The sequence below is a fragment of the Dromiciops gliroides genome, chromosome 1 (assembly GCF_019393635.1).
Source record: "Dromiciops gliroides isolate mDroGli1 chromosome 1, mDroGli1.pri, whole genome shotgun sequence".
NCBI lineage: Eukaryota > Metazoa > Chordata > Mammalia > Microbiotheria > Microbiotheriidae > Dromiciops > Dromiciops gliroides.
The window spans coordinates 49,460,001-49,482,074 of NC_057861.1; the positions used below are offsets into that span (position 1 = coordinate 49,460,001).

The 22,074-nt window shown below is 47.9% G+C and overlaps 1 protein-coding gene across 1 annotated transcript in view; it reads left to right on the forward strand.

The window, feature by feature from the left end:
• NCLN (nicalin) overlaps positions 1–22,074 on the forward strand; it is a 35,984-nt gene that overhangs the window by 7,457 nt on the left and 6,453 nt on the right. The window contains 9 exon segments of the mRNA XM_043975544.1: positions 4,380–4,570; positions 6,211–6,355; positions 7,530–7,624; positions 9,459–9,539; positions 9,656–9,759; positions 10,709–10,797; positions 10,931–11,019; positions 11,022–11,072; positions 11,390–11,568. Of these exon segments, the coding sequence (XP_043831479.1) occupies positions 4,380–4,570; positions 6,211–6,355; positions 7,530–7,624; positions 9,459–9,539; positions 9,656–9,759; positions 10,709–10,797; positions 10,931–11,019; positions 11,022–11,072; positions 11,390–11,568 (1,024 nt within the window).

The window sequence follows — 22,074 nt, forward strand, 5'->3', positions numbered from 1 at the left end:
AGCCAAAATGATTTTCCTTAAGCAGAGATTCGACCCCTTGACTCTCCTCTGTCAGCTCCAATGGCTTCTTACAGTCTCAAGGATAGAATATATTGTCGTGTTTTTCCATTGTGTCTGCCTCTCTGTGACCTCATTTGAGGTTTTCTTGGCAGAAGTATTAGAGTGGTTTGTGATTTCTTTCTCCAGCTCATTTTTTTTTTAGCAACAAACATTTATTTTATTTTTTCCAGTTACATGTAAGGGTAGTTTTCAACATTCATTTTCATAAAATTTAGAGTTCCAAATTTTTCTCCCTCCCTTTCCTTTCCCCTCCACAAGATTGCAACCAGGTTATATATGTACAATCCATAAGTGTTCTTTTTATCAGTTCTTTCTATGGGGGTGCATAGTAAGCTTCCTCATTAGTTCCTTGGGATTGTCTTGGATCATTGCACTGCTGAGAGTAGTTGTCATTCACAATTGCTCATTGAATAATACTGCTGTCACTATGCACAATGTCCTCCCAGCTCTGCTCACTTCACTATATATCGATGTTCATTAGTCTTTCCAGGTTTTTCTGGGATCTTCCTGTTTGTCATTTCCTATAGCTTAACAAGACCATTCCACCACAATCATATAGCACAGCTTCTTCCATCATTCCTCAATTGCCTTGATTCTCAATTCTTAGCCTCTACAAAGAGTTGCTATAAATATTTTTTGTACAATTTTCCCCCCTTTTCTCTTTTTCATGATTACTATTGTTAACTGTTTCCCTTCCATCCTATTCCCTTCCCCATAATATTTATTCTATTATCCCTCTTCTTTCATCCTATCACTCTTCAAAAGGGATTTGCTTCTGTCTGTCTGTCCCCTCCTCCACTCTGCCCCTCCTTTTGCCCCTCTCTATCCCCTTCCCCTCCTATTTTCCTGTAGGGTTAGAGAGATTACTCCACCCAATTGAGTGTGTACATTCCCTCTTTGAGTCAATTCTGCTGAGATTGAGGTCTTTGAGCCAATTCTGATGAGTATTAGGCTCATTTAATGCCCGGATTAAATAGATTACTCCACCCAGTTGGGTGTGTGTGTTAGTCCCTCCTTGAGGCAACTCTGATGAGTTTAAGGTCTGTGAGCCTTTTCTGATGAGTGTAAAATTCATTTACTGCCCTGCTCCTCTCCCATCTCTTCCCCCACTCCATAAGCCTTTTCCTGTTACTTTCATGTAGGATTTCACTTCTGCCCTTCCCCCACCCCCAGTGCATTCCCCTCACCCCTCAATTTAACCCTAAAGATGTCATCATGGGGCAGCTAGGTGACACAGTGGACAAAGCATCACTCCTGGACCCAGGGGGATCCCAGCCAGAACCCGGCCTCAGACACAAGACAGTCACCCACTGTATGACCCCAGGCATGTCTCCCAGTTCCAATTTTTTATAGTTCTCTAGGATATTGTATTTGAAAGTCTACTTTGCCATTCATTTCAGGTCTTTTCATCACAAATATCGGAAAGTCCTCTTTTTTACTAAAGTCCCATTTTTTCCTCTGAAAGATTATGCTGAGTTTTGCTGGCTAGGTGATTCTTGGTTGTAATCCCAATTCCTTTGCCCTCTGGAATATCATATTCCATGCCCTCCAGTCCTTTAATGTAGAAGCTGCTAGATCTTGTGCTATCCTGACTAGGGCTCCACAGTACTTGAATTCTTTCTTTTTGGCAGCTTGCAATATTTTCTCCTTGACCTGAGAGCTCTGGAATTTGGCTATAATATTCCTAGGAGTTTTCCTTTGGGGATCTCTTTCTGGAGGTGATCGGTGGATTCTTTCAATTTCTATTTTAGCTTCTTCTTCTAGAATTTCAGGGCGATTTTCCCTGAGAATATCTTGGAAGATGGTGTCTAAGCTCTTTCCTTGATCATGGTTTTCAGGTAGACCAATAATTTTCAGATTATCTCTCCTGGACCTATTTTCCAGGTCAGCAGTTTTTCCCAGAAGATATTTCACATTGCCCTCTATTTTTTTAATTCATTTGGATTTGCTTTATTGTATCTTGGTTTCTCATAAAGTCACTGGCTTCCATTTGTTCAATCCTAATTCTTAGGCAGTTATTTTCATCAGAGAGCTTTTCCATTTGGCTTTTCAAGCTGTTGACTTTTTTCTCATGTCTTTCCTGCATCACCCTCATTTCTCTTTCCATTTTTTCCTCTACCTCTCTAACTTTATCTTCAAAGTCCTTTTTGAGCACCTCTATGGCCTGAGACCAATTCGTATTTTTCTTGGAAGCTTTAGATATAGGGGCCCTGATGTTGACATCTTCCTCTGAGGGTGCCCCTTGGTCTTCCTTGTTACTGAAGAAACTTTCTATGGTCCTCACCTTTCTCTGTTGGCTCATCTTGCCTTTCTTTTACTAGACTTTCAGCTCCTTAAAGTGGGGCACTGTTTCCAGGCTGCAGTATCCCAAGCTTAAGAAGTCCCAGGTGGTATGACTTAAGGAGAATCAGGTTCTTCACTTGCCCAGCCTGTTCCCTGGTCCTTAGATGACCCCAGACCAACTTGCTAATCAACCAGCTTTGTGTATTGTGGTTGTTAGCTCCAAGGAGCCTGCGCCCCTCCCCTCCCTGGGCCACTGCTACTAGAGCCTACCTCTTGGTTCTCAGCAGGGGTGAAAAATCCAAGTTCTGCCTCAGCGCCAGCATAGACCCCTGTAGTCTCCCCCCTGCCCAGGGCTCAGCCCACTCACCACACTGTGAGCTTAGTTCCAGACAACACTGGTGCTTCAGCTGATTCAGAGGCTCTGGGGGTCTGCTTCTCTGGTGAGGCCTTCCTGGGACTGGATCTGTGTCAGGGTGACTGTGGGGTTGGGCTCGACTCCTGTATCAGCACAGCAGCTCCCTCCTTCTGACCTTCCAAGCCGTTCTTGGTTAGAAGATGATTTTAGCACATTCTCCTGTGAGTTTTGCTGCTCTGTGCATTTTCCTATGGCATTATTTGGGTGTTTTTTGGAGTGATCATGTCATGAGTTCGGGAGCTCACTGCCTTTCCTCCGCCATCTTGGCTCTGCCCCCCCAGTTCATTTTATAGAAGAAGAAACTGAGGCAAACAGGGTGAAATGACTTGCCCAGGGTCACACAGCTAGTAAGTGTCTGAGGCCAGATTTGAACTTTTGAAGATGAATCTTCTTGATTCCAAGCCCAGTGCTCTATTCACTGAGTCACCTAGCTGCCCAAGAATAAAATATAAGCTTCTCTATAGCCTTTTATTTTATTTTTAAATTAAATTAAATTTTTTTGGTGGAGCAATGAGGGTTGTGACTTGCCCAGGGTCACACAGCTAGTATCAAGTGTTTGAGGCTGATTTTGAACTCAGGTCCTCCTGAATCCAGGGCTGGTATTTTATCTACTGTGCCACCTAGCTGTCCCCTTCTCTATAGCTTTTAAAGCTATACCCCCCCAAAAAATAAATTAAAAAAAGGCATACACAACTTGGCCCCCGCTTAATTAAAAAAAAATTAAATTTTCAATTCCCAAATCTCCCTCTATCTCTTCCCCCACTCTTTGAGAAGGTAAGAAATATGATGCCCATTATACATACGAACAAAGTCATGCAAAAACATTTCTACATTAGCCGTGTTCTGAAAAAAAGCAAAAAAAATATTGTTCAGTCTGCACTCTGAGTCCATCAGCTTTCTGTCTGGAGGTGGGTAGCATTTATATCACGAGTCCTTTGGTGCTGTGAAGCCGTTCACAGTTGATCTTTATAAAGTTGCTGCTACTACTGTGTACAATGTTCTCCTGGTTCTGCTCACTTCGCTTTGCATCAGCTCACATCAGTCTGTTCCCAGGTGTTTCTGATACCCTTCCTGCCATTTCTTACAGTGTAATACCTTCATCTAACCTAACTTTCCAGCTTCCTTTTTTTGGACACTGTCTTCCAGCCAGACTGGCCTTCTTTCTGGTCCTTACACAGGGCAGTCCCCTTAGCTCTGGAGCCCTTGTACTAGCTGGCTGCTTCTTCCCGGAGCAGTCCCTCTCCTCTGTTGAGATGCAGTTCAGACACCATCTTCTGCATGAAGCTTTTCCCGATCCCCCCAGTGCTCCCACATTCCCTTGTATTTAGTTCTCTGGTATATGTCTGTATTCACTTAATATTTGTGCTGTGTATATTTAGGGGTGCCCTTGTCTCCACTCTGAGGACATCAGCTCCTTTCTAGCAGGGGTTGTTTCATTTTGGGTACTTGGATCTCTTAGCACCTAACTTGGTATATGACACATAGTAGGTGCGCCATCAGTCTCGTTGATCGATTCATGCTGCCAGGTGGCCCCACTGGATACTCTTTCTTTGTGAGATCCCCAGGCTGGGGAGAGCGTCTTCAGTGGCTGAGGGCTTCTCTGCTTTCTCCCTTCTCACAGGCACCCGGAATGCAGTGCTCAACACAGAGGCGAGGACAGTAGAGGCGGATGTGCTGAGCCGCCGCTGCGTCATGATGCGGCTGGTGGATTTCTCCTATGAACAGTATCAGAAGGCCCTCCGGCAGTCAGCTGGGGCAGTCGTCATCATCCTGCCTCGGGCCATGGCTGCTGTGCCCCAGGACGTCATCCGGGTATGTACTGTACCGTCCCCCCAGTCTCTCCCCATCGCTCAGTCCTCTCTCACCCCCTCCACCCTCAGCCCCCCCAGCCTTCCTAGGAGCCTGCCCTCAGAGCTCGAAGTGTTGTTGGAAGAGAGACTGGCCTTCTGAGCCCACTTTGGTCACTGGCGGGTTGGGAGGCCCTGGGGGGCAAGTGCTTCTGGTTCGATGGGTCTCAGTTTCCCTGGCTGTAAAATGGTTGAGTTGGACTGAATGGCTTCTGGAGCTTCTAGCAGTTCTTTGCTGTGCTGCGGGCATTAATCGTCTTGTCACCCTCCATCTCTCCTCTTCCTGGCTCTGTCCTCTTTGTTCTTACTCCCCAGGGTTTTATATTTCCATGGCTCTGGGTGGGTCCTTTCTCTACTAGTAGTCAGTCAACAATAAGTGTGGATTAAGTAAGTCAATAAACATTTATTAAGCGCCTGCTATGTGTCAGGCACTGCTCAAGGAATCCCTTACCTGGTCCAGGGTCTTCCTTTCTTACATCAAGGACATCAAAGTACACAGTGAGGCCACCTAGTTACCCTGACCTCCTAGTGTTTCAGTCTCTTCTGGTCCCATGACCCACTTCCAAGATTATTTTGAGGATCAAATGAGATAATATATGTCAGGTGAATTGTAGACTTTGAAGGGCTATAGAAATGTCACTGTGGTATCCCTGGGCCGCAGTGGGTAGATCACCACACCTAGAGTCAGGAGAACCGGAGTTAAAATCTGGCCTCAGACACCTGCTAGCTGTGTGACCTTGGGCAAGTCACTTCACCCTGTTTGCCTCAGTTTCCTCCTCTTTAAAATGGGGATAATAAGAGCAGTTACTTCCCAAGGTGGTTGTGGGGATCAGATGGCCTGTAAATGTTGGCTCTTGTCATTATTAATTATTATTATTAGTAGTAGTAATAACAGTACCTCAGCCCTACATGGGCACAGTCATGCCCTGATTTCACCTTCTGCCACACATGATCAAGAACTCCCCCATTTCTGTTTTCCGGTCCATGCCTCGCATGAGGTTGTAGGATTCTGGGGTTTGCCGAGAGGAGCGTGGCTGTGATCTTATCTCTGGGGATGTCCCTCCTCCATTCGGACTCTCTGCTGGGCCTCCCGAGAGTCTGGCCAGGATGCTCCTCCCTGGGGCCTCCTGTTCAGGAAGGGCCTGGGCCACCTGCTGGTCTCCGCATTTGTCTCTGCCCAGTCCTCAGGAGCCAGCACTGAACGTGCCCCGCACACAGTAGGGAGGCCTGGTGTACAGGTGGGGTCAGAGCTGGTAGATGGTGAGCCACGGGGTCTAGGCACGTGGTCTTCTGCCTCTGGGTTCAGGGCTCCCCTTTGGCCTCCCGCTGTGGCGTCCTGTCCCCCCACTCGTGGCCCCTCCCCGGCCTCTCTTTTTTTTTTTTTTTAAAGTGAGGCAATTGGGGTTAAGTGACTTGCCCAGGGTCACACAGCTAGTAAGTGTTAAGTGTCTGAGGCCGGATTTGAACTCAGGTACTCCTGACTCCAGGGCCGGTGTTCTATCCACTGCACCATCTAGCTTCCCCCGCCCCCCCCCCCTTATTATTGGACTCTGGAGCCGTCTGCCGGGCCCCATTGTCAGCCCAGGCTTTCCCTTCTTTCCACAGCAATTCATGGAGATTGAGCCCGAGATGCTGGCCATGGAGACCATTGTCCCCGTCTACTTCGCGGTGGAAGATGAGGCCTTGCTTTCCATCTACGAGCAAACGCAGGCTGCCTCAGCCTCCCAGGGCTCCGCATCTGCAGCGGAAGGTAGGGGCTGCTGCGCCCCCAGAGTTCCTCGTGTCCCCATCAAGGGCGTTTGATCTCGGGTGTGGGGTGGCTGCTCTCCTTCATTCCAGGGAAAAGTGTCCGTTTGGGGGGATAATTGGCCAGGTACTAATGACTCAACAGTGGAGCAGCATTTCCTCTCTAGCTGGGAAGAATCATCAGAAAACAAGGAGCTTTTAATAGATTTTTTATTATTAATTCTATTGAACATTTGTAAAAAGTTATCTCCATTTTAGGCATTTAAAAAATTTCAGGTTTATTGATGGCTTTTGTTTTTTTCACATTGTCACCCTTCACTCATTGAACTCTCCAGCCACCCCAAACAGGGACTCTCTGTCCCCAGGCCCCGCCCCGCCCCTGCCCCGCCCCACCCTCCTGGAGGAGAGGTGACCTCAGGCCAGGCATTTCACCTCTAGGGCCCTCGGTTTCTACCTCTGTTAAGGGGGAGGGGTGGACTGGATGGCTGAGGTTCCCTCCAGCTCCTGGGGATCATCCTTTCATCCTCATTTCTTCTCCGGGCACCACTTTGCTTGTCGTAGTCACACCGTGTTCAGCAGGTTTGGGCGCTTTTCTCATTTACGGTGTTGTAGCCATCCAGGGGGTGGCTTTCCTGGGTCTGCTGACGTTTCCCCCGCCTTTCTCCCAGACCCTCTCTCTTGCTAGTTGTCTTTTACGACACAACCAGAGCCCCATGTTCCGTTACATTCCTAGAGCACTTTGCTCAGCGGTTCCCAGTCATTGGGCCCCTTTCGGCTGCCCCCAGTGTGCAGAGGCAGCATTTTTAAATAAATCTCTTTCTGTCATCTCCCATCTCTACCTAATTACACGGTGAAAGTTATTGTGGGAGGGCAGCTGAGTCTTTGTGCTAGAATCATGTGCCAAAGAGCTCAAGCCCCAGGACCACAGAGAGCAAACACAGTGGGGGGGGGGGACAGGTGATGGCAATTTTGCCCCATCTACAGAGGGCTCTCCGAATGGGTTTGGAGAAGAGGCCGTGGAGGCCTGCTCTGCTCACCAGTCGATCAGTGGGACTGGCTTCGCTTTGAGAAGCCTTGGCTGGGCCGCTTGTGATCTCCTGGAGGGAGCTGGGAGGAGGGGGACCCTGGATGGAGAGGGGGCGAGGGTGGCCTGAGCCGTGTGCTTCTTGTCTCCACAGTTCTTCTGCACACAGCCACTGCCAATGGCTTCCAGATGGTTACTAGTGGAGCCCAGAGCAAAGCTGTGAGCGACTGGCTCATCACCAGTGTGGAGGTGAGTGCCGTGAGACCGGAGCACCGAGCCAGCCCTGTGTGAGCTGGAGACATTCCTTAGCCCTTGCTGAATTTACCAAGGAGCAAAAGTAGAAAAACAGAAAACTTCCTTTTTAAAAAAATACATTTTACTGATTGTTTCAATTCCCTGTGTGTTTCTGCTCCCACTGGGAGCCATTCCTTAAAAGGAGGGAAGAAAAAAAAATGATGACATCAGAATTATATGTAATACATATAATAGATATGTCTAAAAGAGCTGGCATCCTCACCCCCTTTCCTACCTCTTCAGAGGAGGAGTAGGGGGAAGAAGAAGCGGTCTTCAGACAACTTCAGTCATCATTTGCATGTGGCATTTGACGGCTCTTTAATTGCCAGAAGAACTTCCCCTTGCCAGCCATCAACTCCCCCGCCCCGCAGTGGTGTATGCTCAGTGAAGGCAGAGTTTGCTGTTATGAAGAGCAGTCTGATGGAAGTGTAGGAATCTGATAGATTAACGCCTGAATTCACTGAGGTTATGGATTGGCAAAGACTCGGATCCACTGTCTCCTTTCTCAAGACTCTAATGCTCCCCTCCCCGCCGTGGTCCCCCCATCCATGTCTAAGCCTCGTGTGGGGATGAATCTGGGTCTTCGAAGGCTCTTCAGTGGAGGGGATGCTCTGGCAGGGTCTGCCCCATTGGCAGGGCCTCTGGTGCAGGTGGGCCTGAAAAGACTCGCTGAGTTAGAAGAGGCTCAGCACCAGAACGTGACCCACCAGGGGAAGGATTGTTTTGGCTACCACAAGGTAGCTCAGGAAGAGATGTGGAGGGATTGGGATCTGCCTTGGTGAGAACAGTGACCCACTCTGATGAAATCACGGCCCCGTGAGGTGTGTATGTGTGCCCATCCTTCCCACACTGATAAAAGTGAGTTTTGGTTTATTCACTTAGGGATAATTGAAACTTGACTGCAGGGCAGGGGTTCTGAGGTCTGTGAACTTTGTAAAATACGTATTGCGATAACTGCATCTTAGTGCAGGTGATCTCTTGTAATCCTCGGTATTTTCTTTGTTTTACAAACATGATTTTGAGTAAGGGTCCTCAGGCTCTAGCAGCCTGATGCTCAGGAGGTCCAGGACACCACAAGGTTCAGGACGTCTGCTGGATGTTGTCGGGGAAGTGGCAAATTGGCTCTCCAGGCACATAGCTATCCAGAGCCCCTTTAGTAAACCTCCACTGAGTGCTAGGCCCTGTACTAGATTCAGGGGATCTGCACTGAGACACTTGTGCCCTCAGGATCTTACATTCTAGAACTAGAAGATGGGCCTCTGGGAACCGCATTTCTGATGCCAAGGCTCGCCTTGTAGCCTCTATACCAGGCCTCTTGGGTTAGTGTTAGAATAATAAGAATAAGAAGTAAATGAGAAGAAAATGTGAGCTCCTTTTGGTGGGGGACGAAATTATGCACAACCAATTGATATACATTATTATTGTAAAGGGAATGAGGATGCTCATGGCCCCCTTCTTTTCCTTACTCTATGTCCTGCTTTTGGATGCCATGGCCTGGGATGGGCAGGTCGGGGAACTTTTGCAGCCAAGTGTACTGAATGCTGCTGGGAGGCCAGCCCCCTCACTGTGTAGAAGAGGATCCTGGGGATCAGGGGGTCACACAGCTAAGAAGCGTCAGAGAGGCAGGGTTGGAACCCAGGCCCCCTGGCCCCAGAGCTATGCTCATGTGGCCCTTAGGCTCCCCCATGGGATGATGTTCGATGCTCATCCTTAGCAGCACTTTCTGACTCCTGATTCTTGGGACATTTTTTCACGGCCCTCCCATGGCTGATGGTGGTTCTCTTCACAGGGCCGGCTGACAGGACTGGGCGGAGAGGACCTCCCCACCATCGTCATTGTGGCTCACTACGACTCCTTCGGGGTGGCCCCCGTACGTATTTTCCTCCCTCCAGGGACCCTTTCCCTGCAGGAAGGGCCAGAGTGGGAGGGGGGAGCTCTGGGCGACTTCCCTCGAGTCGGACTCTGAGGCAGCTGCTTCTGTTCTAGTGGCTTTCCCATGGAGCTGACTCCAATGGTAGCGGGATTTCTGTGCTCCTGGAGCTGGCCAGACTCTTCTCAAGGCTGTACACCTACAAACGCACCCATGCGGGGTAAGCGGGCCCGAGGCTTGGAGAAGAGGCTTCCTCTCACGGGGCCACCGCGGAGAGGCCAGAATGACTTCAGACCCCTTTGCCCCCCTCCCCTTCTCCTGAGACTTATCCAAGGTCACATGGGGAGTCAGTGACAGCTGGCATTGAATGCAGATTCTCACTATAGATCCAGTGTGCTCTTTCTCTGTTCTCCCCTAAATAGGCTCCTTTCAGACTTTACTCATGCATTTCCTTCCGTTCTCCATCAGTGTATGCTCTTCCTGAATGAGAGGGCTGTGCTAATGCCTACTAGTGTGATAGAGGAGCTATAAGAAGAAGCCTTAGAGAATAGAATATCAGAACTGGAGGTCCTTAGAACCCAGGATCTCAGGGCTGGGAGGGCCCTTAGGACCCAGGATGTCAGGGCTGGGAGGGCCCTTAGGACACTGGATGTCAGGACTGGGAGGGCCCTTAGAGCTCAGAATGTCAGAACTGGGAGGGCCCTTAGACTGTTTTTGTTTTGGGTCCTTGGCATGGAGCCTTCCTCATGAGAGTTCATTGAACTGAATTGGTGAAAGATGTGCCACTCTTCGTGTTCACAGGCTAGGTACCTCCCCAGTTATAATGAGCACTTAGAGATCCCTATTTCCCTAGGGTCCATCCATGTGTTTTCCACTTTCAAGGCCTTTGCTGGTATCTGAATGTTGCATAAACACTTTAGCACAAAATACATAATAGTTGAAGAAACCCTTGAATTGGGAGCCAGTCCTCCTGGGTGCCAGAACCAGGTTTGCTGTTAACTCACTTAATGACCTTTATCAAGTCATTTCCTCTCCAAGACTCAGTTTCTCCATCTGTAAAATGAGGGGGTTGGATTAACTAAGGTTCCTCTTAGTTGTAACCTGCTGTGCTCTAAGGACCCTCCCAGCTCTGACAGTCTAATCTCATGGTTCTGTTTTTCACCTGGCAGGTACAACCTGTTGTTTTTTGCTTCTGGTGGGGGCAAGTTTAACTATCAGGGCACTAAGAGGTGGTTAGAAGATAACCTGGATCACACCGGTGAGTCGGCAGGCCTGGGAGGGCTGGGATGTGGGTGAGATGCCCGGGCACAGCAGGCTTCCTCCTGTCTGCTGCCACGCTCAGGCGGGCCGCTCTGGCTGCTCCCTGTCACCCGTCCCCCACCCTCTTGCAGACTCGAGCTTGCTGCAGGACAACGTGGCCTTCGTCCTGTGCCTGGACACCCTGGGCCGAGGGAATGGCCTGCACCTGCACGTGTCGAAGCCCCCCCAAGGAGGGGCACCCTGCAGTACGCTTTCCTTCGAGAGCTCGAGATGGTAACGGCCCGGGGCGGGAGCCTGAGGTCCGCAGCCCAGGGGGGTGGGGTTCCCCATCCCTCTTGCTCGATGCCAGTGGGTCTGAGCAGGGACTGCACCAAGATTCCCGCAGAAGCCAGGCTCGGGCTCTTCTCCTCCCATCTCCTTCCTCACACTTGGCGGCCAGTGAGGCCAGCCCCGGGGAAGGCCAGAACCTCTGCCTGTGCCGGGCCGCCTTTGCCAGCTGGCTGTGTAGGCGCTGGGCCCGAGCCCTGCAGCCGGCGCTGGCCGCTGTCCCCTCCCCAGCCCCAGCCGGGCGACAGCTGCTCTCTCTGCAGGTGGCCGCCAGCCAGTTCCCAGAGGTGAGGTTTTCCATGGTGCACAAGAAGATCAACCTGGCGGAGGACATGCTGGCCTGGGAGCATGAGCGCTTCGCCATCCGCCGGCTGCCCGCGTTCACGGTCTCCCATCTGGAAAGCCATCGAGATGGGCTGCGGAACAGCATCATGGACGTCCGGTAAGCATCCCTCCTTCCCCAAGCCTTTCTCTGGGGCAGCCTCAGCCAGGCCCTGGGTGAGCCGCCCTCTCCTGCCTGAGAGAGGTGGGCAGTTTGGGGAGGACGGTGGTGCTGGCTGCCTGCTGTTGTGCCGAGCTGCCACAGCAGATGAGGGTGAGTGAGCAGGGTGGCGTGTCGGGGCCTGGGCCTTCTGGCCTGGAGCTCCCGCAGGGCCTGGGCTCTCTGGAGGCAGCTTCCCAGATGGGCGTCTTGGCCAAGGGTTAGGACTGTGGGGAGCTGGAGAGAACTAGGGCCTCTGGGTCTTCAGGTGGGGCTTCGGAGGCAGGGGCTGCAGGGTGTCCACAGCTCATCCAAGCCCTCTGCCGTCTGCTTTCCCTTCACGAACACCAGGCTTGTCCTCTCACTCATTACGTTTCCTCAGAGTTCCTGGGAGGGAGGGACTCTGTAGACCCCCAAGTCCTCCAGACCCTGGCGTTTGTCTCATTGTTATTCAGCAGAGCAGCCGCCCATGGCTGTGAGTCCTGGTTGGCATCCCCTTTATGCCTGATCAGCCTGTGCCATTGTGTACATGCGCCTGGATTCAGAGTTTCTCCCGTGGGCTGAGCACCTTCCTGCCTTTCATTTATTTTACAGTATTTGCTCCTGTGCTCTCCCTCGCTTTTCCTCTAGGACTGCTCACTTCCTTTTCCACCTGGGTCCTTGATCTTTGGGGGCACATCACTCCTGACAGTTTGTTACCCCTACCACACTGGGCCCTTTCACTCTCCTCACAATATTTATTTCTAGTACTGAACCTGTGAAATGGGACAGGTCTTTTCCTCCCACAAACATGTATCCAGTCCCTGTGGTGCAGGGACATAGGAAGGTACACCATCTCTCATGGGGTTTATAGTCTGCTAAAGGAAGGTGAGACAAGCAGAAATAGATCCTGTACTTCAGTGGGACCTGTGGTCCCGGGCTCCTGCAAATTCTCCACAAGGAGCCCACCCTCCATCCATGAGCTGAGGGCCTTCTCTGGATGTCTTGGCATTGTGTGGCTCCTGATGGAGGATGCAGGCGGCCAGGATGTCCCTTCCATTATTTGATTAGCCCACCTCCCTTTATGGGTCATCCATTGCTATGACGTCCCTGGTGTTACTGCTTCTGGTGACCAAATGTCTCTCTTATACCTTTTGATGAACCTGAAGCATCTAATTCTCTAGAGAAGGTGATTTCTCATGACACAGCAACACAGCGGGCTTGTGTTTGTTTTGTTTTGTTTTTTTGGTGGGGCAGTGGGGGTTAAGTGACTTGCCCAGGGTCACACAGCTAGTAAGTGTCAAGTGTCTGAGGCCAGATTTGAACTCAGGTCCTCCTGAATCCAGGGCCGGTGCTTTATCCACTGCACCACCTCACTGCCCCCCAGGCTTGTGTTTCAAATGAACCTCAGGTCATTAAATGCAGGGGGCATTTTCCCAAGGGCATTCTAGCCTGCTTTCTGTCTGGGCCATCTCGTCCGTTCCTGGGCTCTTTCTGCTCCGGGCACACGTTCAGCCCCCTCTTGGTTTTTGCTGTGTAGATGGTTCAGTCAGACACTTTTGAGGGAGTCTGCCGCTCATTTGGGAGCATCTGCCATGATTGAGGGCAAACACAGGAGCATCTGGAGGCCCCTCCGCATTGCTAGGGAATCGCCCCCAGTTGGAGTATGATGGCCGCCCTCCAGGACAGTAGCAGATGCTTTTGGGGAGCACACGCAGTCCGTTTGCCTTGTGCCTCGGCTCTTGGGCAGAAGCATCTGTCTCGGTTGTTAACACCTTTCAGAGTGTTTCTAGGAAGTGCCTTGTTGGGGGAGAGTTTGCTGGGCAGTGTTTTGTTCTTATGAACTATTTTTTTAAAATCAACAAACAGTAAATAGGGCTGGATCTTTTGGTCAGTTTGTGTGACCACAAAGACCCATGAAGCTGTGGAATAGGGCTAGACATCAGCACCCTCTGTGCCACACAGAGCCTCCTAGAGTCACTTGGCACACTGCAGGATCACCCAGCTAGTGGAGCGTAGTCTGAACTTGCACCCACGTCTTCCTGGCTTCGAGGCCAACTCTCCTCCCTGTGCCGGGCTGCCTCGTTGGCAGTGGAGAGGCTGCTGACACAGATGCACGTGCAGATTTATTTTCCTGAAAGTCGTGAAGAGGTGGAAAGCAGGCCTATGGTTATGTGCCAGCTTTTAGGGTACCTCCCACACCCAAGCATTCAACCTCTTGCCTTCTTTTGGCAAGTCCCTCAACAACCTGAGTGCCATGTTCCCTCCCACGATATCCCTGAGTTCACCTGGGCTTTGGCTGCTCTTGCCATTTTAAATTTCTCAACATGTTTGCTACTTCTCTTGTCTCATGCAAGTCCTCAGGGGACTGACTGGGATGGCAGGATTCAGATGTGTATGAGCTTCACCGTCGCTGGTGGAAAACAGATCTTTCCGTTGCTTACCTTTTCTTCTTCCAGTTTTATCCTTGAATGTCCCCTCAGCCTGTCCTGGCTTGGTTGGGTCTCTTGTCAAGCGTCCTTTAAATGTGGTTTTCTCTACATTGCTTCTCAGTAACTTTGGTGAAGTGAAATATGGCTTGTGTTCTTCCATCATCATCTGCTGTAAGATTTTACAAATGTTTATGTTGTAAACCAATGTTGGCCTTGGCAGCTGTCTTTCTCTGGTGGGCAAAGAGATGGAGTTTTTTTTGGCCAAGATGGTGCCAAGGTGCTTGTGTGTGGCTCCTGCTTTTACATCGGTTAGCACAAATCTATTCTTTTATTTATTTCCCATTTTCCTGTATTAGTAGCTTGTTTAAATAGGTCAGGTTAGGGGCAGTTGGGTGGTGCAGGAGATAAAGCACTGACCCTGGATTCAGGAGGACCTGAGTTCAAATCCAGCCTCAGACACTTGACACTGTGGTAAAAATTATTTGTGGTAAAGATTAATATTCCCGTTTTTAGCTAACTCATTTGGGAGGGGCTACACCTGGCCCACCCTGAGGTTATGTATGCTACTGAACTAAGAAGGAGAACTCTCCATAGGCAGTTTTTGAAGGACCTCCCCTTTTGGGGAAGGAAAGATTGATTGAATACTCCCTGAAGGGAGGGGGAGGGCTGCTTCCTGAAGGCTTCTTCCGGAATGCGAACTCACTCTCAGCTCTCTCTGTCCCCTTGTGGTGGTGTGTTAGTTCTGGCGGTGTGAGCAACTGTAGACTTTCAGGTTCTTTGAGTTAATTATGGAAACCCCTAAATTCCTTTGAACTAGCTTAATTGAGAATGGTCTGGGCAGTGAATAGGTTAAGCTTAGAGTTAAGAATATTTATCTGTATTTCTATTTTCCTATTTCCTTATCTTTGATTTTTATTAGTTTCACCTTTGTTGTTGTTTAATTAATTCCCAAGTAATCAAATCTGATCCTTTGTGAACTAAAGCTTAGAGGTTCCTTTCTTACTGGCCTGGGAGAAATATCTAAAAAAGGCAGTTCAGAGCAGAGGGAGAACCTAAAAGGTCCCTCATATTTCTGGGACCCCAGTATTAAGGTGAGTTACCCAAAAAACGCTCTGTATATTAAATTTTGGCCCTCACAACACTTATTAGCTGTGTGACCCTGGGCAAATCACTTAACCCTCACTGCTCCCCCTTCCCCCTCCCCAAAAAAGTCAGGTTAGAATTGCCTTATTTGCTTATCTCGTCTTCTCATTTTTATTCTTCACATTAGGTGTTAGGTTTTTATTTGCTCTCACAAGTCGGTGGCTGAGACCACTAATTTAGAAATGACTTCCACTTTCAAATCTGAATGTTTCCTGTCTTTATTCATTTTGATTTATTCATTTTAAGAGCTAGAACTGTTTCTGTTCCAATAGTTTTTTAATTAAAAAAAAACTTAACTGGACCAAGGCTATCAGTTTCCTTTTTTTGTCCCGTGCTACAGGCCTTCCCACTTAGAGAAAATATTCAGGATGGGTGGGGTTTGCAGTGTTGTTTACTAGCCACTGGCATCTTTGGTTTCTTACTCTGGAAACAGGATTTCCAACATAGCCCCCTGCCCCTTTTCATTGAAGTCACTGAGTAGAGGGGAAAGAGCAGTGTGGTTCTGGAGTCAGAGACCTTCAGTTCCAATCCTGTCTCTGGTTCCCTTTTTATGATCTTAGGAAGATCACTGAACCTTTCTGAGCCTCCATTTCCTCATCTGTAAAAAGAGAGGGTTGGACTTGATGACCTCTGAGGTTCCGCGCAGATCTGGAACTGTTCCTGTGATGATGTGTTCTGGGCCTCCTCATCCTCTGCCAATGAATTATCTCCAGCAGTCTTTTTTTTTTTTTAGTGAGGCAATTGGGGTTAAGTGACTTGCCCAGGGTCACACAGCTAGTAAGTGTCAAGTGTCTGAGGCTGGATTTGAACTCAGGTACTCCTGAATCCAGGGCCATTGCTCTATCCACTGCGCCACCTAGCTGCCCCCTCCAGCAGTCTTTTTGCCGAGGATCGGTATTGTGAGGGCTGATAACCAAGATCAGATAACCAGCAGCCTCTTGAAATGAGGTTTCTCTTGCCTTTGGCTGCAAGATAAAATCTAGCTCCTGGCTCCTTTGTCTGCCTTTCCTAGGAGAACCAGCCTGAGTTAGCTGCTGCATCCTTCTGACTGACTTCTGGTTTCAGTCATAGGGAGAATGTCAAGGCTGTGATAGGATTTAGTTCCTCCTGTAACTGTAAGTGAGCTCAGTGGTCACTGGATAAAGGTCTCCCATTTAGGTGCCAGTAGCCTCGTCAGTATTCATTGATGGTCTTACCACCGTCATCTGTTGATGCTGGAGCAGAAAGTGGCTTCATGGGACTGAGAGCCATTTTCTCTGTTTCATGGGGTACTGTGGTTGTATACTCACCCCCCATGACTGACCTGCTGGGAATGATCCTCTCTGTACTTTGGCTGGTTCTGGGGACACAAACAAGCTATTGCTTGGGGCTTCCTCTGTTTCTAGCCAGATAGAAGCTGCCAGGGTAAACATTCTGTTGGTCTAGGCTTCAGGAATCCAGTGTGAGGCCCATAGTAGTGCAGTAGATTAGAATGGGGAGCTGGGCTTTGTGGTGCAGGCCTGAAGTCTCTGCTGCTGGGAGGCTGAGGCAGGTGGGTTGCTGGAGCTCGGAAGTTCTGCCTTGTAGGAGGGCTCGTAGGCCTAAGGAACTGAGTCAGGTCAGAAATGGGGCAGGTTAGAGCTTCCAGGCCAGTCATGAAATCTAGCCTGGGAGGGCCTGCTGGCTGAGATAGGGACTGTGGAGTACCTAAGAATCAAAGGGGCACTGACAGACTTGTGGTTTCATGCATGTAGGGATGTCCTAGGTGGGGAAATTCTCTCTTTCCAGGCAGGTCAGTGCTTCCTTTGCAACTCGACCAGCTATAGGGGTCATGTTATTTGGATATATAGAGCCTTTTTACATTGGTCTGGAATCCATAATGAACGTTTTTGCGTAATTGCACCTTCACATAGTGTGAATTCCAATACATGTGATCATTGCAGGGTCTTCAATATCCTGGCTGTGGTCACGGAGAGTCACAGAGAGCGCTGAGAGGCGCTCTTGTGAGTTACTCTGGATCCCACAGCCAGGATGGACTTGAACCCTGCACTCTTGCTTCTGAGGTGCTTTGGAATCAGAGGAGGAAGAGATCTGGGCCGGCTTTTTAGCAATGGCGGCATTTGACGCCCTCCTTAACTTCAGCAGGAGGGATGTTGGATGAGTGACTGGCCATCGCTTTCCTCATCTGCACTGTGACGGCATTGGATAGGTGACCTCTGAGGCTCTATCGAGGCCAGCTCCAGGATCCTGTGTGTGGAGTGCTGATGTCCCTTAGGCCTGCCAGAGGCTTTCTCACATCGTGTAGCTGGCTGTCGCAGCCCACCCAGGAGACCTCTGTAGGATCTGAGTGTCCCGCTGTCTCTGCTGGAAAACTGGGATAGTAACAAGCTGTGCTCCTGCACTTAGCCAGAGACATGTGGGCACATGGGGAGGGGTCCTGGCATGGGTGTCCCCAGTCTGTACAGTGATCTCATTTGGCAGTGTTCCCTGTGCCTCCACCCTACCCTGTCTTGGAATGGCTGCTGGCAAGCCCTCTCATTTCTTGTCAGGACCTGTATAAGATCAAAGGGTTTAGCAAAGCACGTCGCTGTGTGGGTGGAGGGGTCAGCAGCAAGGCAGGATCCTCAGTTTAGGGCTGGAGAGTGTGCACTCTTCTTTCCTCCCCTTTCCTCCCCACCCCATATTTTATTAGATCAAGAAACCAAAGCCCAGAGAGATGACATGATTTGCCCAGAGTCACAAAGATAGTAAGTGACAAGATAGGATCTGAACCCAGGTCCCCAGACTACAAAGTTAGCACTGAATGGAATTGAAATAATGTTTTTCCTTTATTGGAGATGTCTGTAATTGCTTGAGTTTTGAGCTTATTGAAAGGGAAGATGGGATTCTGAGGCAGAACCACCTCTCCTGTGGTGAGAGATAGTTATTCCCTTGCAAATGATGTGACTCTTCAGCTGGCTAGGAGTCTAGTTTAGTTGGGTAGGTGGGGCAGTTGTAATGGGTTAAATTGTGCCCAGCAATGTGTCAGGCTGGCTCAGTCTTGCAGGTATGACCAGTGGTGACCTGAATCTCTACATGCACAAGTGATGTCCTTCTATCTTGTATTTTCCAGCAGCTTGCCCTCCCCTCTTCCCCCATTTCCACTATCAAACCTTCAATTTTTGCAGGTATCTCCCGTCCTCAAAAAAGTCCTCACTTGTTTCAGTCATCCTCTTTAGCTATTCTGTTTCTCTTCTCTAATACAAGCTCCTCCGAAGATCTGGAAAATGTATCAGGCTAAGTCCTTATTGGGAAATCCAAGGAGGAAAAAAATCACACTATGTCATATTTCTAGCCTGGGCCAGTATAGGAATAGAGGTGCTAGGAGCAGGATCTAGCCAGGGGTGTGCCTACAATGTCTTCTAACAAATAGAAACTGAAGGAGGACCAGAACTGTGTACCAGGATGAGCAAAGTTCCTGGCTCTATATAGGGGGAGGGATCTATATAGGGGCCACCAGGCAGCTCCATCATAGGTCACAGACCCAGGAAGCTTGAGGAGTAAGTGTGATGTGTGGTTATTGGTCCTAGGCTGTGTACTGAGCTAGGTACAAGTTCTGTAGCAAACAGCTGTGTGACTGGCTCAAGAAGTGGAATGGGGACTCAGTTTTGGCCCACAATCAAATCCGAAGCCTGCAGTGGAATAACTAGGGTGGAATCCCAGACCCACTGTGAACCAGTACACCTTCCCATCTGGCTGATGGTGGCTGAGCTCGACAACAGTTTACTGGACTTCTGAACCAGGGGTGAGCCAGTAGTAGTGTTGCAGAGACCCAAACCCAAGTTGGGAACTTACAGAGCTCAGACCAGGGGGCAGTGAGCACACTTTGTCTTGGATCAGACCGCTTTGGAAACATTGACAGCTTGTGGTTTCTCAACCTAACCTTTCCCCAACGTCTTGGACCTACATAATTCTCAGTGCCCGCAAGAAAGCAGCAGAAGGCCTGGAGAGTTAAAAAAACTCAGAAATTTCCTCCATAAGTGAGCAGAGCCTGGCTCTAAAATAAAGTCCAAGGTAAGGAAAGAGCCTGGAAGAATGAGCAAATAGGAAAAAATGGCACCATGAAGAGTTATGAGTAGGTAACTGGGAAGCTTAAGACACACATCCAGAAAAAGAGAATACTTTAAAACTTCTATAAACAGAGGCTCAAAGAAAAACAGCTTGGACACAAGTTCAGCTAGAAATTGTGGAACAGATGAAGCAAGTTTTTAAAAAGCTAAAAATGATATTAAAAAAAGCTAAAAATGATTTTAAAAGCCACATGAGAGCACTAGAGGAGAAAAATAGGAGAAAAAACAAGAGCTAAGGATGAAAGATTTGAAAATAACTTGAAACAGGATACAAAACCTTACTCTAGAGAAGAACTCCCTGAAAATTAAAATGGACCAAATAAAAGCCATTAGACAGCAAGAAATAGTAAAACAAACTCAAATGACTGAAAAACTAGAAGAAAATGTAAGGTTTCTCATAGCAAAACCAACTGACCTGGAAAACTGAGGAGAGGTAATTTAAGAATCACTGTAGTACCTTAAAGCCATAGCCAAAAAAAGAGCACAGACATCATATTTTAAGAAATTACAGAAGATAATATTATTTACAAGAAATACCTCTTGAAACAGATAAAGTAAAGGGCTGGAGCAGAATCTAATATGCTTCAGTTGAATTTTAACAGGCTGTTATAGCAGTCATGATCTTTGGCAAAGTAAAAGCCACAATAGACCTAATTTAAAGATATTGTAGTCACTTCACCCCAATTGCCTCTAAAAATGTGTGCGTGTGTGCGTGTGTGCGTGTGTGTGTGTGTGTGTGTGTGTGTGTGTGTGTGTGTTGGAGGAGGGGCTGAGGTAGGTGTTGCAGTTGATAGAGCACCAGCTCTCGAGTCAGGAGGACCTGAGTTAAATCTGGCCCAGTGGATGTCTGAGGCCTGTCTTATGAAAATAAGAGCCATTCTGCAGTTGATAAATGGTCAAAGGATATAAACAGGTGGTTTTCAGAGGAAATCAAAGCTCTCTATAGCCATATGAAAAGCTCTAAATCACTATTGATAAGAGAAATGCAAATTAGAACAACTCTGAGGTACCACCTCACACCTATCAGAAAAGAGGGGATAGGGGAAAAATGGGTACAATAAAAGCACTGTTGGTACAGTTGCCATTTTTGAGGGGGTGTTCATTGGTTTGGGAATGGTTCAACAAGCTATGCCATATGATTGTGATCAAGTACTATAGTGCTTTTAGAAATGATGTGGGGGTTGGTTTCAGAAAAACATGACGATCTATTTGCATGGATGCAAACTGAAATGAGATGAACTGGGAGATCATTGTGCTTAGTAACAACAATGTTGTAATGATCAACTTTGAAATACTTTTTTACTCTGATCAATACAATGATCTAAGACAGTTCTAAAGGACTCACAATGAAAAAATGCTATCTCCTTCCAGAGGGAGAACTGATGAACTCTGAGTACAAATTGAAGTATAATTTTTTTCACTTTCTTCTTCTTCTTTTTTTTTGGCAGTATGGCTAATGTGGAAATATTTTGCATAATTTCACATGTATAATTGATATTGCTCACTTTCTCAGTTGTAAGGTAGGAGTAGAAGGGAGAGAATTTGAAACAAAAATTTTCCTTTGAAACTCAAAATTTAAAAAGAAAATGTTAAAAAGAAACATTTTTAAAAAAGAATTTATAAAAGAAAACTTCCTATTTCTTGGAATTAGTGGGCAAAGTAGAAATAGAATCTACTGGTCATCTCCTGAAAGAAATGCCAGGATGAGAATTCCCAGTAATGTTATAGCCAAAATCCAGAGCTTCTAGAACACAGAAAAAATACTACAAGCAGCCAGAAAGAAGGAATTTAAGTTTCCAGGAACCACAGTTTGGATCACACATGATTTGGTAGCTATCACAGTGAAGGAGTGGAGAGCTTGGAATACAATATTCCAGAAAGCAAAAGAAAGATAAATTGTTTATATTCTAATATAGGGAAATGATACTTGTATTCACTCAGAATTCTATCAGAAGTCATAGAGGGAATCTAATTAGATAGAGGACCTGAGAGTGGTTGTTATGTTTTGATCTCAAAAGAATATTGGAGGGGCAGCTAGATGGCGCAGTGGTTAAAGCACAAGCCCTGGATTCAGGAGGACCTGAGTTCAAATCCGGCCTCAGACACTTGACACTTACTAGCTGTGTGACTCTGGGCAAGTCACTTAACCCCAATTGCCTCACACAAAAAAAAAAAGAATGTTGGAAAGGGAGAAGAGGAAAACACTAGGGGAGGAACAGAGTGGAAGGATAGCGAAAATAATCTCTTCACAATAGGCTTCACAAGTAGAAGTCTATACAAACAAGTAGAAGTTTTATACAAACAAGGAGGGAGCAAGTAACACTTGAACTTCACTCTGAACTGGGAAAAGGAGGGAAGAACACAGGATTGGATACAGAAATACATTTCACTCAACAGGGAAATAGGAGAAGGGAAAGCAGGGAGGATTAAGAGTGAAAGTAGATTAAGGGAGAGGGGCAGCTAGGTGGTGCAGTGGATAAAGCACCAGCCCTGGATTCAGGAGAACCTGAGTTCAAATGTGGTCTCTGACACTTGACACTTAGTAGCTGTGTGACCCTGGGCAAGTCACTTAATCCCAATTGCCTCACCAAAAAAAGAAAGAAAATAGATTAAGGGAAAGATTAGTTTTAAGCAAAACAAACTCTTAAAGAAGGGGCAAGAAACAAAGACAAGGAAAAGTGTAAGAAAATAGGATGGAGGGAATTACACAACTAACAATATACAGTGAATGTGGAAGGGATAAACTCACCCATAAAATAGAAGAGGACAGCAGGATGATTAGAAACCAGAATCCAACAGTATAGATTACCAGAGGCACAGGTGAA